Source organism: Aquarana catesbeiana, linkage group LG02, assembly GCF_042186555.1.
Source record: "Aquarana catesbeiana isolate 2022-GZ linkage group LG02, ASM4218655v1, whole genome shotgun sequence".
Classification (NCBI taxonomy): Eukaryota; Metazoa; Chordata; class Amphibia; order Anura; family Ranidae; genus Aquarana; species Aquarana catesbeiana.
In genome coordinates this window covers 610249671-610277341 of record NC_133325.1, presented here as the reverse complement: position 1 = coordinate 610277341, position 27671 = coordinate 610249671, and the positions used below count along the sequence as shown (strand labels likewise).

Below are 27671 nucleotides of genomic sequence, written 5' to 3'. Positions count from 1 at the left end.
CATGTGCCACAGCTGGCATGCCAAGCCCTCTCTATCAGCACACCAGGGGAATCCTCCAGCCAGGCAGTCACTTGCACTGACGGTGCAGGCAGGGAGGAGCCGACTCCCTTCCTTGCATCAATGCCAGTGACATTGGGAGGGGGGTGGGCAGCCAGTCTTGTTCCATGTGTGCCATTTAGGAGGGGTGTAAAATTCTTCTCCCTGCACCGTCCCGACTCTGTTCATCAGCTTATTGCCTCCCCCGGGCCCCTACACTTCTGGTGAGGCATTCGGGGATTCCTTTCTGCAGGTACCCTAATCCAGCTCCCCCTGCTCCAGGACGACTTTGGTTCAGTCTGTTCTAGTGTAGCCTGTGAAAAAGCGGAGGGGGTGGGGCGGTGCTCAGAGCTGATCATCCATGGGGAGAGGAGCAATGGCTGCTAGCTGACATCCAGGTGGCGGGGATATCGAGGAGCGGCTGGATGGCGGGGATTCCTTCAATACTGCCTGGGCAGACCTGGACGATGAGGCCATGGAAAGGTAAGGAGGAGGATGGATCCATACAGTACATTGTACTGTATGGGGGGATGTTAGTAGTGCAGGAAGCATATGTCAGGTAGGTGAATGCATGTGTCATGTAGGTGAGTGCATGTGTCATGTAGGTGAGTGTAATGGTCAGGTAGGTGAGTGCATGTGTCATGTAGGTGAGTGCATGTGTCATATAGGTGAGTGCGTGTGTCATGTAGGTGAGTGTAATGGTCAGGTAGGTAAGTGCATGTGTCATGTAGGTGAGTGTAATGGTCAGGTAGGTGAGTGCATGTTTCAGGTAAATGAGTGTAATGGTCAGGTAGGTGAGTGCACGTGTCATGTAGGTGAGTGCAATGGTCAGGTAGGTCAGTGCATGTGTCAGGTAGGTGAGTGTAATGGTCAGGTAGGTGAGTGTAATGGTCAGGTAGGTCAGTGCATGTGTCAGGTAGGTCAGTGTATGTTGCACAGTGCATTCTGCATTCTTTTTTGTCCCTTAGGGCTCATTCAGAGGGATGATCGGTCCCATCCTCTGTACAGAGACGCTGGCAGGTTTAACCGCTTCAGCCCCGGAAGATTTTACCCACTTCCTGACCAGAGCATTTTTTGCGATTCGGCACTGCGTTGCTTTAACTGACAATTGCGCGGACATGCGACGTGGCTCCCAAACAAAATTGATGTTCTTTTTTTTCTACAAATAGAGCTTTCTTTTGGTGGTATTAGATTGTCTCTGCGATTTTTATTTTTTGCGCTATAAACAAAATAAGAGCGTCAATTTTGAAAAAAACGCATTATTGTTTACATTTTGCTATAATAAATATCCCCCAAAATATATAAAAAAACATTTTTTTTCCTCAGTTTAGGCCGATCGTATTCTTCTACATATTTTTGGTAAAAAAAAATCGCAATAAGCGTTTATTGATTGGTTTACGCAAAAGTTATAGCGTTTACTAAACAGGGGATAGTTTTATGGCATTTTTATTAATATTTCTTTTTTACTAGTAATGGAGGCAATCAGTGATTTTTATTGTGACTGCAACGTTATGGCGGACATGTCGGACATGTCGGACATTTTTTACACATTTTTGGGACCATTGTCATTTATACAGCGATCAGTGCGATTAAAAATGCACTGATTACTGTGTAAATGACACTGGCAGTGAAGGGGTTAACCACTAGGGGGCGGGGAGGGGTTAAGTGTGTCCTAGGGGAGTGATTACTAACTGTAGGGGGATGGGCTAGCAGTGTCATTACTCTGATCACAGCTCCCGATGACAGGGAGCTGTGATCAGTGACACTTGTCACTAGGCAGAACAGGCAGATGCTGTTTACATCAGCATCTCACCATTCGTCCTCTCCGTGAGGCGATCGCGGGTATCCCCGCGGTGATCGAGTCCGCGGGACCCGCGACCCGACTCACGGAGCTACCGACTGTACCCATAAGTCCATTTGCCCAGCCATGCCATTCTGCCAACGTACATCGGCGTGCGCCAGTTGGGAACCGGTTAATTCTGTGTTGGCACTTTGAAAGAAATAAGTTGGTTTTGCGTCGCGGTTTGGGCACTCGGACTCAAAAAGGTTTGCCATCACTGAAATAGGGCATAAGGAAATATGACTTGTCCATGTGTTGGGACCCTGCTAGGCAATGTTTTCTAGAATATGAAATTAAGGAAGCAGTGGTCATCGACACAAGAATATGCATGCAGTAATATTAACCTAGAAGAAGTTCTAATTCTTCCCCATTTTACAATGAAAGAGTGTTTGGTTGCAATCTGTATCTCCACTAAAGAAATTTCCAATCACTTCTATTTCCAAAAATGGCCCTTGAGATGGAGATTAGAGAAACAAAAGGACTTTGCTATGGGGCCATATCACACATTGCTATAGCCCTGTCTATCTGTCTTTGTTTGCATTTTGTCTGTCTGCAATAAACATGTAAAAAAAAAAAATTATTTCAGTTTTACATACAGATTCCTGTTTTTTTCTTAAACTGCATTGTGGTTATGTGGCCTCCCAGTTAATATGCAAACAGTGCTTAATAGAGTTCTTCTTACTACTATGCATTTTTAAATATTTTGAAGATTGATGATGGAAAAATCACTGTGATGATTTCAAAAGATTTATGAGCTGAGTGTACTGTTCCATGTATATTTTAACATATTACTATCCCCAAATTCATCTCGAATTCTATAAACACAGATATGTCACAACATGCAGAAACAAGCTAGGGTCATGAATAATACAGATCAATGTCAATGTATATTTCTAAATATTCTTCTTAAAAAAAGAATGTTCCACATAATGTGAACACATCCCATTAATCTCCTTATTATTTTCACATGATCTAACTCTACAGCCCTAACTTTGTAAAGCTGTTATGTCTGAAGGGGATTTATTGATGCATGGCTGGTTACAATGTACTAGTCGGTTACTGGAAAAATCTTTTATATATACAGCATATGACTTTTGTATAGATTTTTATATCCAACTGTCCATACTTCAAGCGTTGCTATAGCTCTGGAAAAGGCTAACTATATTTTGAACAATAAATGCTCTTGATGGGAAAAGGCAGCTAAATTTCACAAATAAAATGTGCACTTTCATTCTAAAGAACACTACATATATACAGTATATATACTGTATATATCTATATATATATATAGATATATACAGGTCCATAAATATTGGGACATCGACACAATTCTAATCTTTTTGGCTCTATACACCACCACAATGGATTTGAAATGAAACAAACAAGATGCGCTTTAACTGCAGACTTTTAGCTTTAATTTGAGGGTATTTACATCCAAATCAGGTGAACAGTGTAGGAATTACAACAGTTTGTATATGTGCCTCCCACTTTTTAAGGGACCAAAAGTAATGGGACAGATTAACAATCATCCATCAAACTTTCACTTTTTAATTGTCCCATTACTTTTGGTCCCTTAAAAAGTGGGAGGCACATATACAAACTGTTGTACGTTTCGTTTCAAATCCATTGTAGTGGTGTATAGAGCCAAAAAGATTAGAATTGTGTCGATGTCCCAATATTTATGGACCTGACTGTATAGATAGATAGATAGATAGATAGATAGATAGATAGATAGATAGATAGATAGATAGATAGATAGATATAGATATATATATAGATTTAGATATAGATATATTTAGATATATCTATATATAGTTATATATATACAGTGGGACAAAAAAGACTCATGTGGTACTGTATATGCTCCTCAATACCTGGAAGCATTGAACACATATGTCACCTTCTAGAACTAAATGGAGTGATGGGGAAATTAAGGAAAGTATTCATATGCTAGGGAGGGAATTAAACCTAAAAATTGCAAACATGTTTAATATTTCTTGCACCTAAAGAGTCAATCCAACAAATTAATTCTACTTTGGGTAGATGCTGGACGACCAATATTAAGGCTTGGCCTTTTTATTTGCACTTAAAAAAATGATGGTTTGTGTTATTTGTGTTGGGTTTTTGGGAACTTTGTCTACTGCCCTGGGATCCCAGCTGTAAACTGTCAGTATGTGTTTCATATAAAACATTTCATTTTAAATGGCATTCTAATTTAGTTAATTAAATGAGCTATGAAAGAAGTTAAAACTGAAAGATTGCTAATCCTATTAAAAATGGATCTTAAAGATGTAAAAATTCCAATATCTTTATGGTTGAACTGAGAATGCCCTGCTAGTTAAATACCAAATAAAGTATGGTCCAAACAAGAATTTCTAATGAAACAGAATGTCCTGAAATGTACAGGTCATATGACTACAACTATGTATTTGTCAGCCAGCCAGAAATAGATTAAACATATTTTAATGTTTGCATCCATTGCACCATTGGAATTTTCATTTCAGGTATCTTGGTACATATGATTTTTAAAAGGAACTGGACCAGTGGTATAAGCGGTATCTGCTATCAATTTAGGTGGGAGGAACAATCTTTAGCCTACTATCATAACCCATGTGTTTGGTATGAGACTCAGTGGTGTATCTAGGTTTTGTGCTGCCCTAGGCCTGACTAAACTCATGCAGACCCCCAATTTAAATACGACCCACCCCTTGCTGCCGAGGCCACACCCCTTCCTGTTTAAGACCCACCCTATCATCTGTAAACCACACCCCTTCCTCTTTAGGCTCACTTGGCACCTTTCAGGGGGGAGGGGGGAACGGGTACCTGTTTTTGACAGGTACCCTTCCCCACTCCCTGGAGACTGCACTGCCCGCTCTGAAGTTCGCCCCCCCTCCTCCTTCCTCCACTGGGGCATTCAGAAAGTGCAACGCGCTTCACACACGTGCAGTAGTGATACCTGTGTGGATGCCATAAGAGGGCATTTGCCTCTTATGTTAGAGAGATACTTTGTCACTTTCTGTTGTATGACCAGGGCAGTAAGTGAAGGAAAATATCCACCATTGGACACCGGCAGCAAAAAGCCTGATAGAAGTTTTAGCCATTGACTACCTCTATCCAAAAACTGAAAAAAATTACTTTAGGTTCACTTTAATTTTAGACAAAAAATGATATGATGCGGTCCTGATAGCAAACTATAATCCTAATGTAATAGAATGTAGCAAGTGTGCTGGTTAACTATTTCTATTGAGTTCTATTTCCATCCTATATTTCCATTGTATTCTCTTCCCCAGTGATCTGTACTGCACATCAATGCCCAATCTCTCTTTAGAAAAATGAGCCATTTTGACATCAATGCTGTTTGCTTCAATTTAACAGAAAAATACTGAAGTTTCCAAAGAAGAATAATATGTTCTCATGTTTTACCAAAACATGGATAAAAAATCATTTACTATAAAATGATCTTTGCATTCACCTTCATTCTTTTTCCAGTACACTTTGACCTGAAGTTGATTATCCTGGTAGAATGGGGCTCCAATTTCAAGCATGTGAGCCGTGCGCTTTCTTTGAGGTGAAACTAGAGTATCACTCTTCATTTTGCTGACTTTTGATACTTGATCCTCTGAAAATAATTAAATGATTTATTAAGAAGCAAATATCATACTTTATGAATTAAAAATTCATACATTGATTTTAATTTAGTGCAAATTGCTTCAATATTGTGCTGGTGGATTACTTACATAAATATGCAAACATAGCATTCAGTAAAACATTTTCTTTACTTACACTTTTTGCTTTTAGACAGTAAGCCCAATCAGTAAACCAGTTTATATGTATTCATATTATATACAACTAGAAACATAGTTTATGTTCAGTTCCAAAAAAGTTTGGCTGAAAACCTTTGGGTCTATGTGGCGTCAGCTCTAAGAATTTTTACACATTGTTTCTAAAAAGAAAAATAAAGTCCAAAACTAAAATAGGCAAAATAAATAAAGTAAAAAATAATATTAGTACATGCACATATTTTCTAAAACCTTTCCCTTGAAGTGATGTAGGACACCCTCTAAGATCTTTAACCCTGGCTCTGTAAGGAGTTCATTTGCCCCTGTGCTGATGTTACAGAGGCTAGGAAGAGGACATCTGCTGTACATGGTGAAGTTAATTGACAAAAAAGTTTCTAGACTATATCGATTTTACGAAAAAACTTTGCCTATAGAGAAGCTTAAAAAGGAAGGTTACACCTACTGTAGTGGACAGGATTTATATGTACTTACTACTGGAACTTGACGGCCCAGAGGAGAAATATAGTGAGACCTTTGCACTTTTCAAACGGACTTGTCCCCAATATGTAATGGCTTGAATCTCGACCATATAATTGCTGTTTGGCTGCAATCCTTCTAGAGTTACATAATTTTGGTTCTGAAAATAATAGTATAACAATTAACTCCACACTGAATATTAGTATTTTCTAGTTCACATTATTTCTTTATAATCTTTATTAAACGTTAGCTTTTTCAATTTCTTAATACATTGTGACTAGTCATTCAATAAAAACTCAAATATGACCTGTGGTATACTAGTATTTTGCCTGACCAGTAAAAAAAGTTATCCACTTCAAATCCAAATGCATTTTGTTGAAGACACATCGGTGAAGCAGTTATAATCATAATACCTCTTGATGAGTGAGAATAACAGAAAATAAATAAAATTAAGGTTTTCTGCACAATTTGTTTTAGTTTTATTGCTGTCACCTTGAGAACAAAATAGATCTGAGATGAGGAATAGCCATTTAATCCCTCCAACAGTTCGTTTCTGTCACTGGGTCTGTCATTAGGCTTGTAACTCTACATACATAGATTTTAGGCATCACAGTATACTCCAACAGTTTTATGTCATTTTATAAGTGCATAAAATAAATTAAATTCATTCCTTGAGGTGAAACCAAATGAAAGTGCCTAGCCCCAGTGTTTCAATGTCCACCTTCATGCCCGCTCTACCTGGGGTCTCTAAATTGTTGATGGGCTTTTTATGACTCCCCTATTGTTGATGCCTCCCCTCCATGCTGATATTTCATGTTGATGGCTATATGTCACATAATATCGGGCTCAAATATATGTATGTATATATTTATGATTTGTATTTACGGCACCTGATGAAGCGCTATGAGAAACATGTGGAGAATGAGGCAATACTGATGGTCTTCTAACTGCCCATGAACTTTGAATAATCAGATTTTGGTTTTAATGTGCCTCTAATTAGGGTGTAATATCAGGTCAGGTTTTGATGGATGCTTTGTGGCATTATTTTAACGATCTACAAAGACTTTTTCTTGGGTCGCTTTTATCATTTGTACCAATAAAGAAAACGTTTTAAACTAACTTTTCTGTTGTGTGAATTTGTTGAGAGGTTGCACCTTGAAAGTCCCCAAACGTGCTTTGTTTTTTGCTAGATGCATTCACAGATGTGGCGTAAAATCTCAATTCTCTGACAGATCCCTCTTTTTACTTTATTCTTACTATATACAATTGACACAGTAAAAGTATTAAATGTCCTGTGATACTTTTGTGCTTTAACTAAATATGTGGGATGTTGTAACAGGGCTCACTGCTAATCTAGGGATAAGCTATCAATTTATAATCTATAAAAACAGTTTTCTCGTTATACTTATAGTCATATTGAATACATATAGTTAAGCACATAAATACATTTTGGCAGATAACAGTAACTGTTTAAAACTTGAATGTAGGCAAAAAAGTCTATTGATAAATAAAGCAAATAAGCACACAATACCCCTTCTGTTGTCTTCCTACGCTTCTTCTTGGTTGGAACAACAGATTTACTATGTGAAGTCCAACTCCAAAAAACTTTATAATGATGCACAGGTATATCAGGCTCCTCTGGCAGATTCCATGTAACTTGTACGGTTGTTGTACCATCATTGTTTGTAGTGGAATTGATGATTCTGAGATTAGTCGGTGCTGGTGGAGCTGATGGATCTGAAAAAGAAAGTTTTGCTTTGAAATTTACCTTTGAATATAGGTTTTACATTTGTTTAATGGGGGGGGGGGGGTGAGTATCTTTTTTGGTGGTACTTTCCCCCACTTTCTCCTGCCGGCAGCCACCTGGGATAACACTGTACATGCCAGGAGGCTGTAGTACCAGTTGCAAGGCAGACTGTGTCTTGCGCATCTGCAGTAGGGAGCCAGTCTGAGTCATCAGAAAGCAACAGCTGACTTCCAAAACCCAGATGGTGGTACCAAGGAACAGGCACCCTGTTGGCTGTGTAGAAGACAGTACTTGACTGCATAGGCTTGTAAGTATCTATTTCTTGAAGTGATTCTAAAGGTTGGATTGTTTTGAAATAACAAACTGGTTATATTTACCTGCTCTATGCAATGGTTTTGCACAGAGCAGCCCCTATTTTCTTCTTTTTGGGTCCCCCGCTGGCGGGCCTGGCTCCCCCCGGTGAGTGCCCCCAATAGTAAGACTCTTGCTATGGGGGCATTTGAGCATGCTGGCTCCCAAGCGCAGTCCTGTGAATGGACATTGTCCATTCACAAACAGAGATTGGTTCGGCCCTGCCTCCCACTCTCTTCTCGGCTCACTGGCTGTGATTGGGAGCTGCACCCAGAAGAATATTTTTTTAGGTAAAAAAAAAACCTTCTGCCTTTATAACCACTTTAAAAGTCATCAGCTACAGTATTTTTAGTGACTGAATTTTAATTTTCCCATTCCCACTCAAGTTCCCCTTTGAAAACTTGTCCTTGAGCTCTAGTCACGTGACTTTGCCTAGACTAAGATGATGTCACCAGTCTGCTGCATGCTGGAGAAAGAATTTCCTCAGTCCCGTCTTCCCCAGTGATCAGTCTGAAACATTGTAACTTTGTAGCAAGTTACAAGGTGAGAGGCTGCAGGCAGGAACTGATCCGTAAGCCATAATTTCCTTTAATTCAAATCAAAATCAGCTTTCACTAGTCTGGATCTACGACAATGGAATACACCTGATTGGCTGCCATGTATTGTGGTTTCAGTGTTATATGTCAAGTTATTCAATAAAATTCTAAATGTACAATAACCTAAAATGACATCTGTTCTTGAAGCATGAATTCATCTTCTGTTTTACATATTAGTCATGGATCTATTTTTACAAGGTGTAAGTTTTTTCGGCGAGCCCTTGTGTTATTTTATACTGCATGTTAAGCTGTCTTTTCAGTAGTGGTTACATCCATTCATGGAAATGCATCTCTGCTCAATTTGATATATGTCACAATATAGTCACAGATATGTACTTCACATGAGCCTCACCAAGTACAAAAATAGCAGGTCAAGTGGAGCGTCACTCATAGTTTAGGAACAAAAGGAGAGGGAACTTGAAAGCCTTTAACAAAATGAGGTCAGGCATTCTTTTAAATTCAGCGTGCACCTGGATGTTTTTGCAGTGCTAAATTAGCTATTTAATACATTTCCACGCTCACTGCATTAGTCAAATAATCAACATAATAACTAGAATCCCCACTCTTTGTTTGAGGAAATCTTCCATGATCACACTGAGCTGAACCTAGTTCTTAGTCATTGTATAATGATTGTTAAGAAAAAGATTCTCAGAAAAATTAGATGACATGAAAAGGCAATTATTCTGTCTAAGGTAAGAATAGAATGTGTTCAACTGAGCAATCTATTTTTATCCCTTAACAACAACATTCTAAAGATGGTGCAAGTTCATTATAAGCCAGTCACTATAATGTCAATGGCTGTCACCCTAAAATTTGTTTGTTTCACACCTAATAGATTGATGGCATTGAAGACCAAGCCTTTTCTGGCACTTTTTGTTTACAAGTTTAAATCAGTATTTTTTGCTAGAAAATCACTTATAATCCCAAAACATTATATATATATATATATATATATATATATATATATATATATATATATATATATATATATATATATATATATATTTTAGCAGAGACCCTAGTGAATAAAAAGGCAATCCTTGTAATATTTTATGTCACACGATATTTGCGCAGCGTTTTTTTTTTTTTTTTTTTAAAGAAATACGTACCCTATTTTTTTTGTGTATAATATGAAAGATGATGTTACACTGTTACACCGAGTACATAGATACCTAACATGTCACGCTTTAAAATTGTGCACACTCGTGGAATGGTGACAAATTACAGTACTTGAAAATCTCCATAGGCGATGTTATAAATGCCTTTACAGGTTACCTGTTTAGAGTTACAGAGGAGGTCTAGCGCTAGAATTATTGCACTAGCTCTAATGTTCACGGCAATACATGTGTAAACACAATTTTTTTCATTTTTTTCCACAAATTTTTACGCTGTCCCTTTCATTTTTTTTTTAAATCACTTTTATTCTTATTACAAGGAATGTAAACATCCCTTGTAATATAAATAAGGATGACAGGTCCTCTTTATCGGGAGATCTGGGGTCAAAAAGATTCCAAATCTCTTTTTTACCCATAAAAGCAAAAGATCAAAAAAAACCTGAAAAAAAAAAACAGTTTGCTGCCACCCTGGACTGGAAGTGACGTCATGGAGTTGTATCAGTCCTCCAAGGCCACAGAGGTAATCAAAGCTGATCTCCTCTTTGAACGCACTCTGTAAACAGCCGACGGCACTGTCGAATTGTTTCTCGGCTGAGCCACATGAAACGCTTTCAAGAGCAAGCCAGCTGCTGGCTGAAAAAAACCAATACCGGGGTTATGGCTGATATCTTCAGCCATAATCCCGGTAAACCACTTGCAAACGGCAACGTATATATACATATTGCGGTCAGCAAGTGGTTAAAACAGGACTATGGCCCGTATTAAATAAATAAATATATATATATACAAATACCTGTTGATCCTGCCAGTGAAGTCAACCTAATGCATCTGTCTTTGATGGGGATACCATTGCTGCACTGTTACAGAATTTAAAGCAGTCTAGCTATATATCTAGCTATCTATCCAACTATCTAACTATCAATTGATCATTTTAATTTGTATTTACATTTACCTACACATTATTTAACATTTTACTTTAAGGGACATTTTCCAACAGGCACACAACTATTTGTTGTTATGTCTTATTTTTTTATCCATGTACAATCACTGGATATAGCTATCTATACCTAAAGTGATACTAAAGGCAACTTTTTAAAATTAAATAACAAATATGTTATACTTACCTGCTCTGTGCATATGTATTGCACAGAGCGGCCTCAACCTCCTCTTTTTTGGGTCCCCTGCTGGCCCAGTCCACTCCTTCTCTTCAGTGTCTGCCCCCATAGCAAGCACTATATACACACATAGTGTGGCCAGGCCCCACCCTCCCCTCCCTGCTCAATGGATTTGATTGTCAGCTGTAGGAGCAATTGGCAAATATAAAAAAAACAAATAGAAGAGGGCTCCTCCATCTAGGTTTAGTGATTTACTAAAAGGCATAAAAGACAATAAAAATGCACTCACTAGTTAAAAGTGGATCAAGGTTTGTCATAAACCCATATAGACCTCCATAGGATCATTGTGAGGCTGCAAAGCTCTGCAGGCATGTGGCTAGCTAAAGCAGAGTTCCTGATGGAAGTACAGAAGTCAGACCTCAGGCTGAAACATAAGCAACAGCAGCTTCCAGAAGTAGTAAGATGGCTGCAGCTCCAAACAGCACCTCTCACGGCTGGGTGATGACGACAGGAAGTGGAATGTTTCAGGGCAGACATGAGTGCCTCTTTGTCAAACCATAGGAAAAGCATTTTTATTGTCTTTTATTCTTTTGAACCACTTGCCGACCACCCCATAGCACGCATGTGCGCCACTAGAGCCTCACTCTCACTGTGCACGCGGCGATCTTTGTTTCACAGGAAGAACGGCAGTCTACCTATGTAAATAAGGCAGATTGCCATTCTGTCAGTATGGAAGGCATTGATCCTGTGTTTCTGCAAAGCATGAACATGTATTTTTGCCTTCCACTAGTACTAGCACCCCCACACACACACACACACAGTAGTAAAACACTGGTCAGGCACACATTTAACCCTTTGATCGCCCCTGATGTTAACCCCTTCCCAGCCAGTGTCATCAGTGACAGTGCATATTTTTAGCACTAATCAATGCATTGGTGTCACTGGTTCACAAAAAAGTGCCAAAAGTGTCATTTAGGTGCTCAATTTGTTCACTGCAATATCGCAGTCCTGCTATAAGTCGCTGATCGCCGCCATTACTAGTAAAAAATAAATACAAATTCTATAAATATATCCCATACTTTGTAGACGCTATAACTATTGCACAAACCAATCAATATACGCTTATTTGGATTTTTTTTTACCAAAAATATGTAGCTGGATACATATGGGCCAAATTTTAAGAGGAAATTAGATTTTTTACATTTTTTTATTGGATACGTTTTTATAGCAAAAATAATTGGGTTTTTTTTCAAAATTGTCGGTCTTTTTTGTGTATTGAGTAACAAAAAAAAACAGGTGATCAAATACCACCAAAAGATAGTTCTATTTGTGGGAAAAAAAAGGACATACATTTTATTTGGGCATAGCGTCACACGACCGCGCAATTTTCCGTTAAAGTAACTTGGTGTCGTATCGCAAAAAAATGGCCTGGTCAGAAAGGGAGATAAATCTTGCAGAGAGCAAATGGTTAATAATTTACTACACCTAAATGGAGGCGCCCTCTTGTGTTTGTTTTTTATATGTGCATTAGGATCTCAAGGCCTAATCTAAGAGGGGCTGCATCCACTTCACCTGGCATTCCCTACCACTCCCTCTACCACTCTCTTATGGGCCCCGTTAAATGACGGTTGGGTTCTAGTCAGCGCAATAGCTTATTCATTTTCACAGGAGCCAATGGCTCCCACTTCTGCCTCCATGACCAGTGAGGAGAAAGAGAGAGAGCAGCGTTGCTGCTCTTGGGCACAAGATTTGATTGAGTTCATGTTCAGATAATTATTTAGGAGGGGCAGTTGGAGGAGCTTATCTTGGAAGGTTTTTTTGCTATAATGCAGAAAATGCCATTTAGCATGGCCATTTAGTACAGAAATATGATAAAGTAAAGAAAAAAAAAAATTTGTTGGTTTTATTGCTTTTAATCATTGTTTTTAGTGTACTGTCTTTTAGGCAAGTTGTATTATGTAAGTTTCATATATGGTGTCTTAAAGGTCCACCTATTCTTTTTGGGTATTCTAATGTTTTTATGTTTTTTTTGTTTTTTTTTATTCTGATGGGCCTCTTCACTTGAAACAAGCAAAAAAAAAGCATGTTAAAGTGCAATGATTTTATATATCTTTAATAAAAATAATCAAACATAAATAAAGTAATGTAAACGTGTACTCAGTTTTGCAATAAAGATATTGCTCAGAAATGCAATCTGATGTCTGCTGCTAGTTTTAGGTAGTCAGACTGTCTGAGTACTGTAAAAATTGGAAGATTATGCTTTTAAAAAACAATTCACTTCACGTTATCTGTTATCATTGTGACCTGCAACCTTGAAGCCTTGAAGTGATGCTGAAGACAAGTTTTCCAGCACTCAAAAACATTAAAGACATATCCTTAGGATTCCTCTGTGTTCAGCGAATGACACACATAAGCCAGCTGCTTGACATTAGAAAATCATTAGTCCCAAGAGGGGGAGAGAAAGATTTTTATTGTAGGCAGTGGGTGTCTGTTTTGATTTTACTAGCACTCAGCAACGTAACCATGAAATCACTCTCAACATGGGATTTATGCCTGAAGGAAAAATGGATTGCAGCTTTTTCTTTGCAGGTTTTTCTGCCAATGCTGAACACTTCTTTAGTAGACTAAAATGTGTACCAAAGACAGTGTTGAAAAAAAAAAAGCCATTGCCTAAAGAAGAACTCCACTCACGATATTACAAAGCAACAAGTCATCTACATTTGCATTTTTTTTCTTAATGTGACTTACATAAATTCAGACAGTCACTAATCATTTAATAGAAGATATGCAAAGTTCCATTGGAGCTCTGGCATATGGTGGAGAGGTTGGTGTTCTGTATTGACTAGGATGCTATTTAGAAAAATATGGAGAAAAGAACATATGGACAAAAAAGGAGCTGCTGCTCAGTGACCAATAGATTTAATCTTTTAGTCTTAGAGAAAATATAATTTGGAACTTGACTGGTCACTAAAAAAACAACTTCACTGTTGTGCCATTTTCCCAGCTTAAAATACTTAGCCCCTAGTTTGTTGCCTGCAGTACAATCAGCCCTTATCTGGTTTGGGTTTTTGTTACATTACTGCTCAAAATAGCCAACCTCATTGCATTTAATACTGAACGTTTTTGTTTCCGTGGAGTCATCAAACTAACCCTATGAACATCTAGAAGTTGCTGCTTCTGAATTTGTTTTAAAGGTGCAGATCCTGCCATCCTTACCCTTGTTTCCCTATTTAGTTAATAGGATCACTGGCCTTGAACAAGCAGGCAGCATAGAACTTCAAACACAGACTGTTGATGGGACTTAAGGACACATTTGATTAACACTGGTTAATTGTAAAAATCACTGCAGTACCTATCATGCCATGACTTCTGATTCGATATGATAAATACACAACCTATAGGGGAAATAGGTGCCAGGTACTAGATTTAAGAAACTGAAAACTGGTTCAAAACCACTTGGACACAACCCAGCATCTCCCATAGGCACACTCTACTTCCACATGGGAAGGGTGTTTAACCCCCCCATTACCTGGAATTTTTGTAGATTTTCCTTTTTCCTTAATCGGGTTCCACCATTTGTGCTGATGGTTGCCTCTATGTGTACTCTGATGCCCTCTTGTTTGGAGGTAGTCACTCCCGTGCGGAGGTAGAGTGTGCCATGGGAAATGCCAGGTGGGTTCTGAGTATGTTTTGAACCAGTCTGTGCTAAGTATCACTAGGGTACTATTTGTATATCATATGTATTTAAATGTTATAATCATGATGTGGATATTAACATTTTGGGCATTATTGTATACTAGCGGCACAGTGGTGTAGTGGGTAGCACATTCGCCTAGCAGTAAGAAGGGTCGCTGGTTCGAATCCCAACCACGACACTACCTGCCTAGAGTTTGCATGTTCTCCCTGTGCCTGCGTGGGTTTCCTCCGGGTACTCCGGTTTCCTCCCACATTCCAAAGACATGCTGGTAGGTTAATTGGATCCTGTCTAAACTGTCCCTAGTATGTATGAATGTGAATTAGGGACCTTAGATTGTAAGCTCCTTGAGGGTAGGGACTGATGTGAATGTACTATGTATATGTAAAGCGCTGCGTAAATTGACAGCACTATATAAGTACCTAAAATAAATAAATAAAATATATTGTAGATATTATATTACTAAGCTCCTGAGGAAGCAGCATGTGACTGTGAAATGTGTTGAGTCTATTGTTTGAACTTCAAACTTTTCAGACTTCGTTGGCTGCATGCTTGTTCTTGTTCACTGACTTATGAGCCAGGAACAATGAGTATGGCAGCCAGGAAGCCTATACATAAAATCAAGTAAAAAAATGGTAGTTTCTGTAATGCCCTCTGTTTAAAAGATATTTTGCACTGGTATTTGTTTAAGCCGTTGCCACGCATGCATTACTTCTTGAGTGTCTATTTTCTGACATAAATGTGCATGATCTTAGATCATATACATTATGACGCATGGTCAAAAAATCTAATGTTAAAAGGTAAGCAATTCCAATGAGCCATGAAACATAAACAGTGGACTACAGAGGAATATGATTTTTCTGTTGTATTTTTAATAAACATAATGCAAGTTTTAACCTTGGTCCATTGATTGTATGGTACGGCAGTACCAGTGAAAGATGACTGCAGTACACATTAATTATACACATTCATGAAGAGAATTCTTATTGCTTGTGCTCATGGGACCACTAAATTCAACACTATGGTAATGAATAGATGATAAAAACAGAATTTAAGCAGGCTAAAGAGAATCGTGAGCCCCTGAATACTGAAATGGTGATACCAAGGGAACTACTTCCAACCATGTGGTATATGCCTACATTGAAGGCCAAATAATACACAAGTTACACAGGTGATTTTATCACCAACAACATGTGCATCACAATATATTTGATCAGAACTTTAGTGATTACCACTATGAATAAGTCATGTTAAATTAAACTGTCAAAAGCATTGCAACTTAGTCTGAAGCTAAAAAGAGCAATAGAAAAATCTGTCAAAGCTTTTGGAGATGACAAAAACAACAGGTTCACCTTCAGTGGTAGATTTGATAAGGGTGCATTGTGGCAGAGTCCAGGTCCCTGACATTAGATAAGGCCACAGCTGTCACACTTCTAAGTGGCATTCCAAAAGACTTGGCACATCTTTCACTACTTGTAGAGGCCTTGCAAAGAGCAAAATGTAGCAGTTGCCAGTGTATAGGTGATGATTTCATTTTTGACACAGTGGGGTTGATTTACTAAAACCGGAAAGTGCAAAATCTGGTGCAGGTCTGCATAAAAAAACAATCAGCTTCCAGTTTTTCTTTTGGCAAAGCCTAATTGAACAAGCTGAAGTTAGTAGCTACCATGAAGAGCTGCACCAGATTCTGCACTTTCCAGTTTTAGCAAATCAACCCCGGTGTGACTATCATTACATTTTGATTATTTTAATGTTAAGGTTTCTTTGGGGCTGATCAATACAACTGATGAGTTTGTTCTCATTACGCTGCTATTCTTCTGACTTTTTGGTGGTCTTGAAATTTCCAATGTATATACTTAAATAATTACTATGTCAGGCTATATTTGACACCATTTCATCACTATAGCTCGTAGAAGCTATTCCATAAAACCAGACACACACATAATTCATGTGTGGTTTTATGTTGTGACACTTACAAGTGATTGATTTTAAGAGAATGATGGCTTACAAATGTATTTCATAACTGCATCTGGCCAGCCAACTATTCACTGCATTTGTAACTTTACTATCTAGCACACAGTCAATGCCTTAGTGGATACATTAACTTGATAAGTGAGTGTTGCCCAAGTAATATATTGATTCTTTTGTTGTGTTCATGTTTAATAGTTAACTGGGGGCTCTGAGAGCAGATAATGGCTAGAATGTGGTTGATATATGCTAACATTTGACCTGCCATTTACTTGAACTGAGTAAAGCTAAATACTTCCTGAACACACAATTTACTTTGTGTTATTATGAGTTATTACAGTTTGTTCACAGAGGTTACAATTTTATAAAAATAACATGCAAGTAATTTAATAAAACCAGAATATTTTCTGGAAACCCAAAGCAAATTTTTCAGTAGGATGTCTTCAGTTATTTTAACTTGTTTTGTTTAAATGAAACTCTGCTTAAAATGTAGGTCAGGACAAAAAAACATATTTCATACAGCTCCCCAATGAGTGCACATTTCTCCATGTTTTATACTTTTAAACATGCTGAAGGTACAGAAAAATAACCATTGATGTGCCAGAAATATAGGGGGTTATTTACCACAGGCAAAAAGACTTGTGCACTTTGCAAAGTGCAGTCGAGCTCTGCAAGAGCAGTCACTCCAGAGCTTAGTAAATAAGCGGAAGCTCTGCTGACTCTCATTATCCAATCATACGCAAGCAAAAATGCTGTTTTTTTTTAACCACTTAAGCCTCACAGACCATTTTGCTGGCCAAAAACCAGAGCACTTTTTGCGATTTTGGCACTGCGTCGCTTTAACTGAGAAGTGCGACGTGGCTCCCAAACAAAATTGACGTCCTTTTTTTCCCCACAAATATAGTTTTCTTTTGGTGGTATTTGATCACCCCCGCGGTTTTTATTTTTTGCGCTATAGACAAAAATAGAGCGACAATTTTGAAAAAAAAAATGCATTATTTTTTACATTTTGCTATAATAAATGTCCCCCAAAAATGTATAAAAAACTTTTTTTTCCTCAGTTTAGGCCGATACGTATTCTTCTGCATATTTTTGGTAAAAAAATTCGCAATAAGCGATTATTGATTGGTTTGCGCAAAAGTTATAGCGTTTACAAAATAGGGTATAGTTTTATGGCATTTTTATTAATAATTTTTTTTTACTAGTAATGGCAGCGATCAGCTATTTTTATCGTAACTGCGACATTATGGTGGACACATCGGACAATTTTGATACTTTTTGGAACCATTGTCATACAGCAATCAGTGCTATACAAATGCACTGATTCCTGTGTAAATGACACTGGCAGTGAAGGGGTTAACCACTAGGTGGCAGTGTAGGGGTTAAGTGTGTCCTGGGGGCGTTTTTCTAACTGTGGGGGGGCGTGGCTGTGTGTGACACATCACTGATCTCTGCTCCAATCACAGGGAGCAGAGATCAGTGACACTGTCACTAGGCAGAATGGGGAGATGCTTGTTTACATTAGCATCTCCCCGTTCTTCCTCCCAGTGAGACGATCACGGGTATCCCCGCGGCGACCGAGTCCGCTGGGCCTGCGATCCGACTCATGGAGGTCCCGGCCAGCGTGCACGCCGGAAAATTTAAAGGGACATACCTGTACACCCATTTGCCTGTCCATGCCATTCTGCCGACGTACATCGTCGTGCGTCGGTCGGGAAGTGGTTAATCTTCCTTGCATGTGATTGGGTATTCTTTGCAAAATGTTGCGAGTGTTGTCTACTCTATTTTATCTGTGATGCATTACTAGGGGCATGTCATCTCAGTACAGCACAGGAATTTAACATTTCAAAAGATTTGTGGTAAAATCAACAGGATTTTTTTTGAGCTTATCAGGCACATAAAACGAAAAAAAGAGAAAATGTAATAGTATTTTTTTACAGTAGCAGGCCAAAAGAAATAACAAAGCTCATTGTTACAGTTTACATACATTTTAAGGAAATGTAAAGTGGGTGACAAATATTAATCATCAAAACTACATAACATTTTAGGATCTTTCATTTGTTTATTCAAATGGCCACAGTTCACTAGCTATTATAAAGAAAAAAGTAGTTGTAACAATTTTTACAGAGAGTAAGGCTGGGTTAGTGCTATTTTAGATAGCACCTATAATTACAATAGTACATTGGGCCATTTTAATATCATTACTACATATGTCCCCCTGCTATAGTCCAAGGAAGAGGCTAAGGCTGGCCATACCTTATCCAATTTTCTTGTACAATTTTGCTTTAGAGTTACCAAAACCAGATAGAATGAGGTCAAACCTAAACACTTTCAATTTGTATGCAATCAGGCAGGCCTTTGGGCTACATAGTTGATGGTAAATCGAAAAGAAATCGAACAAGACAATTGTATAATGTATGGCCAGCTTAAGTCTAAGTCCCAGATGTGTTAGATGGGAGGTTGGGGAGAGTTTTTTTTTTTTTAATGTATTCATTATTAATTAATTCTTTCACAGCAGCACATCATGTTAGTTACAGTAAAGAAGGTACCATATATACTCGAGTATAAGCCGAGTTTTTCAGCCCATTTTTTTGGCTGAAATCCCCCCCCCCCTCGGCTTATACTCGAGTGAGCCATAACTTCCATTAGTAAAACAGCCTGTGTAACAGCGTGTGTCTTCCGCTGTGTATGCAGTCTGTTCCGCTGTCCATTGTAAGAAAGCCCCGCCTCCTCCTCATCTCTGATAGACAGAACGCTGACACAGTTTCCCAGCATTGAATCAGTGTTCCTCTAGCATGGACGAGGAGGAGGCGGGGCTTTCTTACAATGGACAGCGGAACAGACTGCATACACAGCGGGAGACACACGCTGTTACACAGGCTGTTTTACTAATGGAAGGTATGGCTTCAGATTGACCCAGTGACACTAGAGATGGGCACAGTGACACTAGAGAAGGGACAGTCACACTGCAGATGGGCACAGTGACACTAGAGATGGGCACAGTGACACTAGAGATGGGCACAGTGACACTAAAGATGGGCACAGTGACATTAACAGATGGGCACAGTGACACTAGAGATGGGCACAGTGACACTAAAGATGGGCACAGTGACATTAACAGATGGGCACAGTGACACTAAAGATGGGCACAGTGACACTACAGATGGGCACAGTGAGACTACAGATGGGCACAATTAGACTGCAAATGGGCACAGTGAGGCTACAGATGGGCATTGTTTACCCAATAGCTGCTGCTTTTTCCCACCCTCGGCTTATACTCGAGTCAATATGTTTTCCCAGTTTTTTGTGGTAAAATTAGGTGCCTCGGCTTATATTCGGGTCAACCTATACTCAAGTATATACGGTAGGTTTTTAATGAAAAACATATCTGTACTGTGTGTAATATATAGGACTGTCAAAGTACAATTGTGAAATACGCTACACTAAAGTGGCCTTTACAATAATGACAAAAAATTAAGACCATGTCTTTTACATCTAAGGGCTGATTTAAATAAAATGTATAATCTATTCACATATTTAGAGTTATTATTTAGTGTTCATTTTAAAAAGTAATTTTTGATGTAATTTTAACAGTTTTCTATGTTTGCTTTCCTATACTTTTGTTATTAGCCACTGGAAATCAAATACATTTTCTACTACAATGACTCTGCCTGACTGTACAACAGCTGTTGAGATAAAATATCAGAATCACAGAGAATGCACTGTCTTTAATGGGTCGGCTTACTCATAGACATGCATTGCGAAAAGCAGCAGCTCAAACTCTTACTTACCAAGGTTAGTTTTCAGCTAGCATAATGATTGCTTACTTAGCTTAGTGAATAAAGTGAAACTTTATTTATTTTGAATACCAAATCATGTAAACGGGGGTTATTTCTTGTGCACGATTGGAGGGTTAAATAAACATGTATTCACTTATTTCTGCCTCTGCTTTCTGTTCTTGGGACACATATTTCCCAGACTTCATAAGCCCCTTGAAGTACAGCTTTAAGTATGCTCATAATTACTTATGGAAATATAAGAATAAGGTCACGTCAATGAAGCAATATCAACAAAGTAATATAGGTCAAAAGAGAACACTAGAAAATGCTTATTGTTGTTAAATGAAAAATAGAATACCTATTTTTATCTTACTTCTATTTACATGTAAAATATGACGTAAATCAACTTGTCTGTTCCTTGTTCTTTAAGGCACAAACATTACTACACAAACATTTTGAACTCAAACTAGAAATACAAGTTGCTGATAAGAAACTGTCACTTGCAGTTAAACAGATTATTGGCTGAGAAGAATTGACAGTGACTGAGAAATTCATAAGTGAAAAATGAGCATTCGCAGAAAAGATGCCATTCAAACGTAAAGTTATGGCTGGTAAGTCAGGATTTTCAACTCAAGAAACCAATTATGTAACTGATCTATGCAAAATATTTTTTAAACTAATAAGCAAATTCTATTCAATTATTAAATCAGATCAATTATATGTTGTAGCAATTTTAATTAAAAGAGATCTTATAAACCCTTTAAGTAGCTTCATAAACCAGTGTTTCCAAGTGCATTCTACTGGGATTTACATGCTTAAATTTCACCTACATCATCACTGCCAGCAGGGAGGAACTGAGAACCCTTAACCTGGGAGCACACAGATTTCTATATGCTAAAAAAGCATTTCACACAAAGTTTGCAATGGTGTTTCTGTAATTAAAGAGCATGATAAAAAGGTCTGTGTTCCTTTTTCACTCTTTACGTTTTAAGCATCAGCTTTCCATGAAGCTCTCAATATTGGTCGTATGACTTCTCCAAATGAAATTCTGCTGGAACACTTACCTCTGCTGTGATCACAGATATGATTGGGGAGCAGGTACCTATATAATGCCTTGCATATGTCATTGTTTGTGTGTCCTGCTCTAAACGGGCGCTGAATAGTAAAGTATCTTCAAATGCCCTCTAGTCCATTCCTCCCCTGAATTATAGGGAGCTGGTCTTGCCTGTTCTATGTTCTGATATGCTGTATGTGCTATGATCATTAATACATGTGATGCCCTGTGTTGCTCTGCCAAGGATACATAAACCACAGTAAGGCCTGGTTCACCCCTATGCAGGTTGCAGTTTGCATATTCCAGGTGCATTTTGGGTTTTTCAAACACGTTTTTTTATCCATTGAAGTCTATGGAGCAAAAAATCAGAAACAAGTCCTGGCCCTTTCCATAAAATGGACAGATGTAAACATGACCTATAGGAAACCATGTTAAATGGACTGTAATGTGTTTCTGAAAAACTGAAAATGCACCAAAAAATGCATAGGTGTGAACCAGGTCTGAGATAATATCTCCACAGCTGTGTAGATGAGAAAGAGGGACACCCATTATCACCAAATGTGTAGGATAGGGACACACTCCCTGCCATGCCCCCAGTTATGTGACATGAAGAATTAAAAAGCAAAACAATGATTGACTAAACACAAAAGTATTTGCAAATGTGTGCAAACTAAACCCATGTTTTTAACGTGAACTATTAGACAGGACAATTCGGTTGGTTGCAGGCTGGTTAGTAAGCAGAGCTGGGAATTTTTCTTTGTTGTTGTTTGACATGCGTCACCCTTCTATGTGCTCCTTGCTGTTAAGGCCATTTAGAGGTTTGGGCAGGTGACGTTTGTACTGTTGTTTTTTTAGTGAGAGGGTGCACTGCACAATTTTGCTGCCATTGCACTTTTTGCTGGGCATTCAGTGCGCACTTGTGCCTTTAAGAAGGGGTGGGATCCCTCCAGGCATACCTGCTCTCAATCTATCCCTTATTATATATGTGTTCCTACTATGGAGGCTCACAAAATTTATAGAGTTAGGACCGTAGATAATACTTGGGTGCCTTGTTGCGGCCTCTGCAGCTTACACATGTATTTGCATATGTGAGCAAACTAAACCCCTGTTTTTAACGTGAACTGTTAGACAGGACAATTCGGTTGCAGGATAGTTGGTAAATTGAGCTGGGAATTTTTTTTTGTTGTTGTTTGACATGCGTTGCCCTTCCATGTGCTCCTTGCTATTAAGGCCAGTTACAGGCTGGGGCAGTTGCCGTTTGTTTAAACCCAAAAGTACCTTATTCATATCCATGTTTCCATTGTACTGGCTTTTTTAAACAATGATGTGATGATTAAAAAGGTTTGTGTGAAAGGTTTAGTGTAGTATAACATTTTTGGTAGTTAAGTATTGCATTTACTATAGAGGCCTACACATTTATCCAAAAACAGGAACAATTGAGAAGGAAGACTGTCCATCCAAAATGAGGAGCAGCTGGGAGGTATGGCTAAAAGTAGTGTAGTGTGAAGTGCACACTTAGCAAGGGAATTTTTCTTTCTCATGTGAAAGGAAAAAAAAATGATCGGATGATGAAAGTCAGCGGAGCGTCCCTTGTGTGAATATCCTATTTTTCTATACTAAATCAACCCCATGGAATTAATCTGTACACCGCTATGACATTATGGGTACTACTAACCTTTAGATGAACGGAAATGTTTGCTGGGTGCTGTAAAGCCTCGTGTTCCATGGACATTCACAGCAGCGACTCGAAACTGATACCACCTGCTCGGTCTAACATCAGGAAGTTGTGTCCTTTCATCTGTAGTCTAAATAAGAAAATTACACACTTTGATTAAAAAAAGATAGCAAACGTTTATGTATAAGTTTTGCATGCTTGATGATTGTTATCAACTAACCTATTATATCTTTTAAATGTCTTAGCAGGGAATTCCCAATGCCAGAGTAATGGTATCACACTGCTGGAAAATCTAACAAGAAAACTCCCCAAAAGGTCCAAAAAGAAGCCTAAAACAGCATATGTGTGGTATATAGCTGATACACTGCACTAACTCCTATGTAAGCAGTTACTAATCACTAGAGCTGCACAGGATAACAAATAAACCTTTATTTATACAGGTTTAAAGGCACCTAAAAGTACAAACATACTTTAAAAAAAAAGACAGGGTCTCTGCTAAATCTCTTTTAGAATAAACAGAAAAAAGTGCCAACAAGATATAAAATACTGAAATTATTAAAACCACCATCATCCATCAAAGCTGATGATAACATAACTATTTTATTATGACTGTTACCAGTAAAGTATTGGTACATGCTCAGTCTTATCCCTTCTTGTCTACTAAAACACCCTGTTTTTTTTTTATTCATTTAAAGACTATTTTATGAATGCTATGAATACTGCAGCTCAACTAGAAATAACAAATACTCACGGACTGCTCCTCTTTGTCAGTCCTTGCTTCAGTTTTCCATACATACACCCATCCAGAACCTTTTCCACTGTCATAAGTGTCTTTCTTCATCACTGATCAATATTTCTGACTTTTGCCAAGGACTTCTCTTGTGTTCCACCCTTCATATACAATACTTTTGTGCATGCCATTAGGAATGCACCTACCCTTCAATATTTATCTATATAATAAGTTTAAACCTGGTTCTGATCCTTTTGGAAAGTCAGATAACTTTGATTCACTACTCTGCTAATTGTATCACCTGATTTTATCATCACTTAACTATTATCAACAAAAAAACTACACTCTGTGTTTCCTTTTATTATTCCAATTTTTAAGCCGGAATCCTAATAATAGTATTTCATGTATTTATGCAAGTCTCGCTGTGATTTACATAGCCCCTAAGTATAATGATGTGCACAGTTTTGTATAATAATAATAATAATAATAAGTATATAAGGATGGTCATAATTGTATTAATCTCTCACTGAGAACAACCTAGTGCAGGCTTTTTCAACCAGGGTGCCTTGAGGTTTCTTCAGGGGTGCCTTGGCAAAATGCCTAAAAATTGATTAAAGATTTATACAAGCCAGCGGGTGGATCAAGACTGCCTTTTAGTTACACAAAGCCACAGGTTTTCATTATGCACCATTATGACTTTCTAGACACTGGCATCCAAACAATCAATGACATCATCAGTTAATAAGGAGGATGTATGTTGCCTCCACAACAGCCTTGTTTGAACCTCCTGTGCCCCTCTTCCTCAGCACTGGGTTGACATTAGCTGACTGATGGAGAGAAATTGAGGGAGAAGAGAAATATTGGAATACTAGTCAGTACCAATGTGCAAAAATGTATTTGCTTTGGAAAAATAAATCACCTCTAACATTAGGTGCCCTACGAGTGGATGTTGTTGCATTATGTAAACTATTAGAATAGTTTTTTACATTTTAGAATGGGGTGTCTCAAAACTGTCCATGATTTTAAAGGGTGCCTTGAGATTATCTATAATTTTAAAGGGTGGTTTGAGATTATCTATAATTTTAAAGGATGCCTTTGCTGAAAAAAGGTTGAGAAACACTGACCTAGAGAACTGCTTGCTATAGCTGGACCCGCCACAATTATGTGCCTTGATAGGTGATGATGAGCATAGACATGTGCACTGAAGGATCTGTTTCCTTTTTTATGAGGAAAAAGCAACAATCACTCATCAGTCACAAGAATGTACCCACATGTTGGAAAAGCCTCTAGGAGGAATAGCAAGTACTTCCAAAGCTTGTTAATGTTCATTATTGTTGTCATTAAATCCCTCACAGTTCAGTTCTGGCAAGAAAACCCTCACTTCTGAAATACTGCTTGCAAATATTTTGTCATAAGAAGGCCATTTAATTCAAATGACGTCTAAAAAACTGCAGTAGCCTGTAGAAACCAACTGCAAACCATATGTTACTGGTCTGACTACACTTAACAGTCAAAAATCTGACAAGTTGTGCTGAGTGAGCCTTTAGTGATGGTCAAATGATTATGCAGATTTTCTATATATTTGCAAAGAACTTTGCTCAGTGCTGTACCACATTTCTATAAGGTTCAGCATTGGTGTATTAGTAAAACAGCTGCAGTATGCTTTGTCCAATATCAATAAAACATAACTTTCCATTTAACATTGTTGTAAAAAAAACTGCATAGGGTCATGTATATTTATAACCCGTGTAACAGGCTCAAATATTCTTTTGTGTAGCTCTATATACATTTAAATTGTTTTCCTTACCACATAATTGATCATTTACTATGTATAAAAACTAAGCAGTATTATTGGAATGGCTTCCATTTATTATTTCAGTCTCGCCATCCAAGCATTACTCCTGCAAATGTGTTTTATTTGGCCATCTAGGATGGGGCTAGGAATCAATGGATTTATAAGAAAGACTGTGCAAGGACTCCATTAGTTTAATGTATCTGTTTGATTAAATATAAGCGAGTAGATTAAAAACCAAACCAGGTCATTTCAGTTCCAGCACTGCAAAGTCCTTACAATCCTCCATTTGCTCTCTTTTTTCTTCTCTACTCAGCACATGTTAACTAACATTAACCCTTTTGAGAGGGGTGTTTAACAGCTTCAATCACAAAGCATAGTACCTATGTCATATAAGAAAAAATGGCACATGCTTATTGAGCAGCTGACACATTGAATGGCAATGAGATACATAAAACAGCATAGAGTTGACTAAGATCTCTTCTAACATTAATCCACCATGGTTCCAACTGACCTGTTGCAAAAAAACAAGTTTAAAAGGGCTTATGTATTAAGCTCTGTAGGTTTTGTTCATTAGTAATGAGTTCTATCAATACTAATTGATATGAATTGCTCCACATGAGTAGATTTAATCATCAGGACAGATGAAACAGTGCTAATTAATTACCTGCCCCGCTGAGGACAAAAGGCTACACAGTAGGTAAGCATTAAAGCAGACCTGTAACATGCCTTTCCCAGGCAAAGTAACACTACAGATAGCATCAACCCTATACTGCAACAGCATACATTTAGTTGACCAAAAAGACCCACCACTGCAGCTTCCTATTAAAAACATGATCTTCCACATACAGAAAAAACATGCAGGCTACCTTTCTCATCCCACAACACAGTGTTGCTGTATTGCAAGCTATCTCTAAAACCTGAGCGACATCACATTGCAGGCATGCCAAGCTCTAAGCAAGTTTTCACTTTCTGAAAGTTGTTCTATGCATATAATTTAATGATGTTGATTTTGAGACAATGGGGGTCTCCTGCAAACTTGCTTATTCAGTACACATTACTGTTGGTCATATCAGGAATTTGAAATTTTAACATTAAATTATTAAAGCCATAAACAATCCTCTATTCGCCATTCATTTGCATTCACGATTCAGTGTCTAAGGAGCAATACTAGCTATGGCACAGTGCTTCCTAATCCCTGTCAGATATATGGCCATGTTTGTATGCAGTATACCAGGAAGTACCTAGTAAGGATAGGGATAGACTACTATGGTTAGGCTTGATGTTTATCAATTAGTTGTAATAGAGAGGTAATTCTGGGGATGATAGTTTCGAAAATACATGCAAAGGAGTATTAAACACACTGATGTTGGTCAGCCAAAAATGTGACATATTTTTAAGTGGTAGTACAGCCAGGGATCAATAAATCTGCAAGGAAAATCATGTTCAACACTGGTATTCCAAGTAATATGTGTCATCCATTTCATATTACAGGTAATCTACTGTACAATGACAAATTAAAAGAATAGAAGATATTCTTGATACTATTTCTGTTTAATTCATATTTACAATATGCTTAATGAACTCAAGATTTTATACATTTCTGTTCAGAAAGGGATCATTGTGCTAATTAGAAAGGAAACTAAGAATAGCCTGAATATACAAGAATAGGGTAATGAAGAGATGAGAAGGTAATGAAAGAGTAGACAGATTAATGAGAAACAAAGCTAAAGGAGAATAAAATCAAAACAGAAAAGGAAAAAGAGTACCTTTGGGCAATTCAATACGCTTTTCAGGATATCATACAGACAGAAATTATATGTTCGTTTGATAATCTGAATGTGTTGTGTGCACTTCAAACGCCCATTAATGTTCAGGAGAATTTATGTACAATGTTTCCTTCTCAAAACGGGATGGTTGAGG

The 27671-nt window shown here is 38.0% G+C and overlaps 1 protein-coding gene across 1 annotated transcript in view; it reads right to left on the bottom strand.

Annotated features, from left to right (window-relative positions):
• Positions 1 to 27671, bottom strand: part of ANOS1 (anosmin 1) — a 227008-nt gene that overhangs the window by 45019 nt on the left and 154318 nt on the right. The window contains exons 6-9 of the mRNA XM_073616360.1: positions 23227 to 23356; positions 7664 to 7869; positions 6148 to 6292; positions 5349 to 5495 (exon numbers count right to left, since the gene is read on the bottom strand). Of these exons, the coding sequence (XP_073472461.1) occupies positions 5349 to 5495; positions 6148 to 6292; positions 7664 to 7869; positions 23227 to 23356 (628 nt within the window). The remainder of the gene's footprint in view (positions 1 to 5348; positions 5496 to 6147; positions 6293 to 7663; positions 7870 to 23226; positions 23357 to 27671) is intronic.